The sequence below is a fragment of the Dermacentor variabilis genome, chromosome 7 (assembly GCF_050947875.1).
Source record: "Dermacentor variabilis isolate Ectoservices chromosome 7, ASM5094787v1, whole genome shotgun sequence".
Classification (NCBI taxonomy): Eukaryota; Metazoa; Arthropoda; class Arachnida; order Ixodida; family Ixodidae; genus Dermacentor; species Dermacentor variabilis.
The window spans coordinates 149,885,455-149,894,433 of record NC_134574.1 but is presented as its reverse complement, the minus strand read 5'-3'; the positions used below and the strand labels follow the sequence as shown (position 1 = coordinate 149,894,433).

Genomic DNA, 8,979 nt, shown 5'->3' with positions numbered 1-8,979 from the left:
GAAGTCCGTACCATTCATAACTTTAAAAAACAATCACTTTCGCCCGAAAAGCGAGGCATTCGTTGTGATAGCAAATTATTAGACAGCCATACGAAGCAAGGTTAGGAGATTTATTAGCTGTATAAACTGCTATAAACAAAAAAATAATAAAGTAAGATTGCGTCGTTTTGCTTCCGAAAACCACGTTATGGTTATGAGGCACGCTGAAGTGGGGGACTCCGGATTCATTTTAACCACCGAAGTTTCTTAAACGTACACCTAAATTTAACTGCACGGACGTTCTTGCATTTCGCCCCCATAGAAATGCGGCCGCCGTGGCCGGGATTCGATCCCACGACCTTGTGCTTTGCAGCCCAACACCACAGCCACTAAGCGACCGCGGCGGGTGTGAAATGTTTTCGTCGACCTGTATAAATTTAATGTAAATTTAGCCTATTTATACAAACAGCAGCCTGTTTTAAGCCCAGAATATCAGAGTTATTCCAAGGGTCACTTCGAGAACCTGCAGCAGCTGAAGTCACCCAGAAGTCACCTTTCACGAAGAATTAAGAGGGGCTCCGGAACATTGGGCTGTATTTAACAAAGCAAGCTATACAGCTGGAGTTCGTGCAACGAGCCTAACTTGAAGTGTTTCCCGAGGAGAATGACTTTACCCGCCGTGGTTGCTTAGTGTCTATGGCGCTGGGCTACTGAGAAGGAGGTCGCGGGATCGAATCCCGGCTACGGCGGCCGCCTTTCGATGGGGCGAAAACACCCGTGTACTTAGAGTTAGGTGCACGTTAAAGAACCCCTGGTGGTCCAAATTATTCCGGAGTCCCCTCACTACGGCGTGCCTCATACTAAAAATCGAGGTTTCGGCAAGTGAAACCCCATAATTAAAAAAAAAATGATTTTATGTCCGAGTGCACACGTGATACATTCGTGGTATGGAAATGGCAGCCGTACATTCTTGAAAACGTGTACTTACGTGACTGGCCTGTGTGTTTTTATGATTTGGAGTTGTCTTTAGTTATATAGCATGACATTAGTGCACTTATGTTACTGGAATTCACGTTAAGATATCACTATATTTACTATAATTTATTCTTTTTTAAATACCTATGTGAAAAGGAGTAGCCGGCGCCAATTTAAGGCGAGATCTCCTAAATATCATATAATGAAAAAATAAGTTTGCACTCTTTGGGGCTTATTTTCTCCCGTAACCACAACCGTCATCTGTCATGCTTAGGTTTCCTTTCTTGTAAACTCTGCGCTCGCTACTTTACTGTCGAGAGTTCTCTGTCTGGCTGATAACGTCTATTCCAGACTGGGTGCACAGCGTTAATGTAAGGTAATCCGGGCAAGATAGTTGATTATAATTGTTGTGAGACAAAATAAATCCCAAAGGGTGAAAACGTTCTTAACAGTGCACGAAACACGGACACAAACACGCAAGGACGCGCAAATCAGATATATCGCTGTGTCACGTGCGTAAGTCAGCCCTCGAGTATCTTGCATAAGCAAAAATTACCATGCATGAAACCGTAACGATTCGTCGAGGGTGCCCACGTGTGTCCATGACTGCCGCTTTGTATGCGCTGCCTTCCATCGAGCATAAGCATAGAAATTTCATGTCTTCTTTCTTTTCCGCCACTAGTTGTGCCACCTTTCAGTTGATTGTCGTCGTCTGTGTTGTCCTCAGTCTTCTTGTGTACGTATATTCTACGACTGCCATTCCGTACTCTTCCAAAAATAACATTGACATCGTATACAATTTTCGTTAAGCCTAGGTAGCCTTTCATAGACACTCTTTAGAAAAAACTATAGAATTTCAATGTGAACCTTCGTGATGGTTATCACGAATGTCCTACCAGCTCGATCAGTTTTCTGTCATCCTAAATGAACTTGGGGCCAAGTATGTGGATTCCCTTCGCTTGATTCTATTTCTTCCCGATTACTCCAACGTTCACGGCCATCCTCGGTCTCGGCGATAACGTTGGCGGTCTCAACGCAGCTCGGGCCACTGATGAAGAGCGAAATTACGATTTAAATTCTCAGCGCATCGGAGTGGAGTTGTTGCATTATCCCTGTAGAAATTTCTTGTTCTGCAGCGACCGAGTTCGGTATAGGTTTTAAAGCGAAACTTCCTTTGCGAACGCTCCCGGCCTACAAATGCCGAGTGTGGCCACTGCCGCCTTGCCAAATAACTCACAGCAAAGATAAAATCATTACATGCCTGACGATTGGCTAAAACCTCAGTCTCACAGCTACAGCTGGATTCCCAAACAGCCGGATTCCCCCCAAAATGTGATTTTTTCCCCCGTGTCAATATTACCTCTTGGAGAGAATTGGAGAGTACGCCACGTCGCGCAGGCCCATGCGCATGCGCACTATAGTTTCCGTGAAACGGGGCAATAACAGTAAAGCTGCACCAGCGATTTTTCACGTCGTATACTTCTCTCTCTGCATTCATGTCCCCTAACCATTCGTCCCTGGACACAACTTCAAACATAGCTTTCGTCATCGTGACGTCAATGTCGACGGTTCCACGTTGTGCATCCGTAGGGACTTCTGTTTTGCATTCCGGCATAGATTGTGAACGGTGTAGCGTACAAAGATTTCAACGAGGTTGCACAGGCTGGTAATAAAGACAATCGTAAGCATGGAATTTAGTTGTAGAGCGTTTACGATTAACCGCTACACAAACCTGGACAAACTTTGCTTCAGATAAGTTCCAATATGTGCGCTGGATGAGCACATATACATACAACGGAAGCTCGCTTATGCAGATAACGCGGGTAAGACAAAAGCTTACGGGCAATGTTGCTTCGCACTATAGAACTGTGACAGGATACAAGTAAGGCATTCGGATTTGCATGTCTGAATAATTCAAAGAGCACTTAAGCTAGGCCACGTAATCCTTCCCCCCCTTTTTTTTTGAACACGTGACCCACGCTTCAACGCTCTTGCTTTCCAGGAACTACTGGCGCCTCGATAACGACTAGCTTACACAACGCTGTCTATGCATGGGCAGGCAGAAAAACCGCACAGGAAGCGGTAGCTTAAATTACAGCGGCAGCGTAAACACTACGCTTGCCTAGAACCTGTTTTATCTAGCCTAAATCACTCTTCGAGTCGTCAAACGTTAGCAATAACGTCTGTATCACGTTACTAGGAAGAAAGAAAGGAACAAAGTAGGAAAGAAAGTTCGCCACGAGTGTTTCAACCAGGCATCTCCGTTTTGAATCATTCTTTGAATTCGTGCGATGTAAGGACTTCATGACGACCACAATTCCCGTTCAGAGTCGGGACTTCTGAGGGTCGGGATACTTTCGCGGTCGCGAGGTGGGCATAGTCTTCCCGCCATTGTCGGCTGCAGTCGATCAAATTATTTGGAGCACTGACTTCAACCATACCGCTGGTGAATTGATGCCCCTGCTCAATACGTCAACGTTGATTGTGGAAGGTACTCATGAGTTCTCAGCGCTTCAAGATACTGAGCTTTCCAATTTTATCACTTGTGCTGTTTGTGTTCAGTAGTATGTGTTCTTATGTGAACTATGACACAGTTCGGAAGACAAACGCACACGAAAAGAAATGACAAGTATTTCGTGCTGTTCCACCATGCCACCTACACATAACGCACCCACATTGTCCTTGCCTCTGCAGTGTGTTCAGCGTTGCGTTAAAATAATTGTCTGCAACTCTGGTTCAGACTTTTCTGCCTACAATAACTGCCAGTGGCATTTCAGTTGTTTCTAACACACTCTGCAAGTGTTCCTACACGCCTCGAATGCTACTGCACAAAGACCTTCAGGCTGTATAGTAGGTGTGTTAGATAATTATGTTGTTACGTTCTCACTGGAGGAAAACAATGCTAAATTAAGTTACTGATTTTTCAAAAGAACTGTATTCACATTTCAAGCTATTGCAGTGTTCGTTTCCTTCCTAGTTAGTTATGTGCACTGTTGCAACTGCGCACACACTCTTTGATCCGCTATTGTCTTGTAGGGTCCTCTGGAAAACGTTATGTTACGTATGCAGCTTTTAGCCAAAAGTTACCATCCAGCATGCATATTGGAAAAATAAGATTTCATTTGCTTTGATTGATAGGCACTCACCTGTGGTCCCTTAGCCAACGGAGCCGGCGGCTTGGCGTTGGGGCCCTCCATGTACACGATGTGTGTCAGTGACGGCATCTTGGCCACGACGCTGATCACCCGCGAGATGAGGTCCGAGGAGGTGACCAGGTGCGTCACTTCGGTCACGTTGACGGCGCTAACGATGTCGTCGTTGCTCAGCGTCGCGTACAGCGTCACCAGCGGGATGTTGGTGCGGAAGCACGCCTGCGCCGTCAGCATCCACTCGGCCCGCGTCTCCGCCAGGATGGCCACGAACTGTCGCGACCGCGCGCCGATGGACAGAAGACCGCGAGCGGTCAGGTCGACCTTGCGGTCCACCTCTTCGTACGTCAGCCACTCGTACTCTCCCAGCACGAGCTTCTTGAAAACTTTGCCGTTAGGCTGAACCTCGTCGCTTCGCCCCAGCACACGTCTGGTGCCCAGCGCTGGCCGCTTGGCGTAAGACCGGATGGCCCTGCGCGCGACTTCGTCCAGAGTCTGGACGCCCTTGAGGTTCTCTAGCTCCGAGTTGTCCAGGAGGCGGTAGGGGGACGACGGGTCTCCTTCGATTATGGGCTTGGCGAAGCACATCCGCTTCCGTTTCCAGTACACCCAGGGCTGCTGAAGGACGGTGTACACCGGAAGTGTGACGACGTCGTAGACGGTGCCCAGGACCTTGATGATACACAAGAGGATTTCGATCGCGAACGGGAACATGGCTGCGCGTTATGAACTGCGGTGTTCACAGAGTACGTAACGATGAAGGGAATATTGAAGCGAACACTGGCGTAGGCGGCAGAAAACGAACCTCACTCTGGAATGCAATGTGGCAACAAACACAAGAACAGCTTCGGTACAGTCGAATGAAAATACTCGACATTCGGCAGATTCTGCGGTGCTGGCTTTGTTGGGAAGCGAGGTCGTCTGAAAGTGTAGTTCTGACGAACACAAGAATTTCGACACGATGAACTTCCGATTTCTTGACGGCCAGCAGCAAGGGCGACGATTGTTCCGCGGATGGCAGTGCTGGAGTCTTGTTGGAATGAACAGAAGGGAAATGGAAGTGTTGCACTCGAAGTGACCCTCACTGGAGTGTTGTACGACGTCGCATCAGACAGAATGCCTCGATCAAGCGCACACCCTTGGAACGTGGCGACCCCTCGATTCCTCGTCGTTTTCTCAACATCCGTGGTATGCACTATCTAGCACAATGAGAAGTGATCCTGTTTCACAACAAGTCCCAATGAGGAGTGGACGCTTGGACACGGCGCAGTTCGATGAGCTCAGTTTCCACAGCACGCTCGCCACTCGAAACTAGCCCTCGGTCCTTCCAAGGCTGAGGCACAAGTACGAGCGACCTCCAGGTCGTCGTATTGTTGGCCTTCTTACTGGCAAAAGACGGATCTGCACGATGACTACTTGGTGGGTCGGTGCTTCAGCCTATTGCGCTCCGTTTGTCTTGGCTGGCAGCCAAGAGACGGACATGCTGCCCCGCGTCCGGTAGAAGTGCTTCTGGGCCAGGTCCGCCTTTGTTTCTCTCCCTCTTTCTCCGTGGACTTGGCTGCTCTTTCCTGAAACAACACAAAAGCAAAAAAAAAAAGAAGGAACACAGTCAGTACCTTTATCTGGTTTATCGATCACTTGACGTCAGCGGCAGCGGAGGACTGCGTTCAGCGAATGACAAAGGCTCAACCGTCATGCACAAAGGCTTCCACCACCGTGAACCACGGTGTTCATCAATGCTCTTCAATAAGGCAATGCTGGGGAGCGGGCTAGGTGGCAGTCAGTAAAGAGTGGAGTTGAAGCGCGAGCTGAAGACGGGGTCGACCCGCGCAGGCACGGAAAATCAAATGTTCCTATATGCCTTAATCATGCCCCGTCTTTCTTTTGCGCTTTAACGCTGCTCATTATCAACTCCTATTATTCGTGTGTCTGTGGCAACGTGAACGGCGCGGGGCCCATCAAGTACAGAAAAATTTTCTATCCTCGCCGGCAGCACGCGATTTGTTCATCGACCGATATTAAAGGATTCGTTCATGTTATTACTGCGCGACGAAAAAACGGGTACAAGGGAGGAAGCATCGAAGGCATGCGCAGACTTTTAACTGGTTTAACCTGAAGCATGGTGCAAATAAATATTTGACCTAGGTACACGTGTCAGCATATCTAAGCTGGAACGAATGGGGAAAAAAAGATTTTTCATACTTTACAAAGTAGACCTTTTCATGTGTCGGCATTCAAATTGTCGTGCTGCACAGATACGAAAACTAATGAATTGTCTGGGCTATTGTCGGGTTGGCTTATGCATTCGCCTTTTAGTTTTCTAACACTAAACGCTTCCGCTATCTGGCGGTTCAATTGTTCGATTCCGCTGCTGAAGATCCGGGCGCTGCGACACGCTGCATGTGCATTGCACTCTCGGTAATCTACAGCTAAGTGGGAGTCTCGACACAACGGCGTGTTTCAGGGACAGTTAAATTTACCCCCACGTTAGATTTTGCTTCCTCCCTCGTCCTCGTTTCACTTCGCGCTGCATTAACATGACTTCGCAGAAAATTGGCCGACTTTTCGATTCTTCTCCTTAAAGGGACACTCAAGAATAATACTTAATCACTTTAGATTGAACAGTGTTTTTTTTTAAACTGAATTCCCGTTGATTCCTCGGTGGCAGTATGATTTACTATATGAGAACAATAAGGGTAAATTGTTCCGTTTTCTTGAATTTCGCCTTGACCTCAGTACGACGTCACAAATTCCAAAGCTTTTTGTCTCCTTTCTTGCATTCGGGCCGATGGGTTACGCGAACGTTATTGAAACTTAGTTCACTATTTGTCTCTGTATTTGACTAGGCACGAACAGCGTCCCGGAAAGCTAGTACGGGAACTTGAAGGTGGTGTCGCCACCTGTCCTTCAAACTCGTGTGTTTTCTGAATTACAAAGCCTCTTTTCCTAGAAGAAGCGTTTGTTTTTCTTCGGGGGGAAGGGTTATCCTAGAAAAGTAATCCGTTGGCAGAGATGAAATAATTTTTCACATCATCATCATCATCCTCATCATCCTGGTTACGCGCACTGCAGGGCAAAGGCCTCTGCCATACTTCTCCAACTACCCCGGTCATGTACTAATTGTGGCCGTGTTGTCCCTGGAAACTTCTTAATCTCATCCGCCCACCTAACCTTCTGCCTCCCCCTGCTACGCTTCCCGTCCCTTGAAATCCAGTCCGTAACCCTTAATGACCATCGGTTATCTTCCCTCCTCATTACATGTCCTGCCCATGCCCCCCCCCCCTCCCACTCCATTTCTTTTTCTTGATTTCAACTAAGATGTCATGAACTCGAGTTTGTTCTCTCACCCAATCTGCTCTATTCTTATCCCTTAACGTTACACCTATCATTCTTCTTTCCATAGCTCGTTGCGTCGTCCTCAACTTAAGTAGAACCCTTTTCGTAAGCCTCCAGGTTTCTGCCCCGTACATGAGTACTGGTAAGACATAGCTGTTATGCACTTTTCTCTACAAGGATAATGGCTACCTGCTGTTCATGATCTGAGAATGCCTGCCAAACGCACCCCAGCCCGTTCTTATTCTTCTGATTATTTCAGCCTAATGATCCGGATCCGCGGTCACTACCTGCCCTAAGTAGATGTATTCCCTTACCACTTCCAGTGCCTCGCTACCTATCGTAAACTGCTGTTCTCTTCCGAGACTGTTAAACATTACTTTAGTTTTCTGCAGATTAATTTTTAGACCCACTCTCCTGCTTTGCCTCTCCAGGTCAGTGAGCATGCATTGCAATTGGTCCCCTGAGTTACTAAGCAAGGCAATATCATCCGCGAATCGCCAATTACTAAGATATTCTCCGTTACCTCTTATCCCCAATTCTTCCCAATCCAGGTCTCTGAATACCTCCAGTAAACACGCTGTGAATAGCATTGGAGAGATCGTATCTCCCTGCCTGACGCCCTTCTTTAATTGGATTTTGTTGCCGTGGGTGCCGTGATTTTGTTGCCGTGGGATTATCGCCGTGGGTGCCACTGGTACTGTATAAATCTCTATAGAACTCCTCAGCCACTTGAACGATTTCATCCATATTAGTAATGATATTGCCGGCTTTGTCTCTGAACGCATACATCTGATTCTTGCCTATTCCTAGTTTCTTCTTCACTGCTTTTAAGCTTCCTCTGTTCCTGAGAGCATGTTCAATTCTATCCATATTATACTTCCTTATGTCAGCTGTCTTACGCTTCTTGATTACCTTCGAAAATTCTGCCAGTTCTATTCTAGCTGTAGGGTTAGAGACTTTCATACATTGACGTTTCTTGATCACATCTTTTGTCTCCTGCGATAGCTTACTGGTATCTTGTCTAACGGAGTTACCGCCGACTTCTATTGCAGACTCCTTAATGATGCCCATAAGATTGTCGTTCATTGTTTCAACACTAAGGTCCTCTTCCTGAGTTAAAACCGAGTACCGGTTCTGTGGCTTGATCCGGAATTCCTCTATTTTCCCTCTTACCGCTAACTCATTGATCGGCTTCTTATGTACCAGTTTCTTCCGTTCCCTCCTCAGGTCTAGGCTAATTCGAGTTCTTACCATCCTATGGTCACTGCAGCCCACCTTGCCGAGCCTGTCCACATCTTGCATGATGCCAGGGTTAGCGCGGAGTATAAAGTCTGTTTCATTTCTAGTCTCGCCATTCGGGCTCCTCCATGTCCACTTTCGGCTATCCCGTTTTTTCACATCAATATTCGTTTATACTTTCTTAACCAGGTGCATTCTCTGTTCCCCTAGCAGCAATTGCACTGATTTGGTGAAGTTGCATATAAAAGGAAAAGTTAAAATATAGTCACTATAGGAAGCAGATTTGTTACTCAGGCCACGA

The 8,979-nt window shown here is 47.0% G+C and overlaps 1 protein-coding gene across 1 annotated transcript in view; it reads right to left on the bottom strand.

The window, feature by feature from the left end:
* LOC142588156 (fatty acid CoA ligase Acsl3-like) overlaps window positions 1-8,979 on the bottom strand; it is a 54,180-nt gene that overhangs the window by 3,558 nt on the left and 41,643 nt on the right. The window contains exon 2 of the mRNA XM_075699655.1: window positions 4,101-5,671. Within this exon, the coding sequence (XP_075555770.1) occupies window positions 4,101-4,817 (717 nt within the window). The 5' untranslated portion in view covers window positions 4,818-5,671. The remainder of the gene's footprint in view (window positions 1-4,100; window positions 5,672-8,979) is intronic.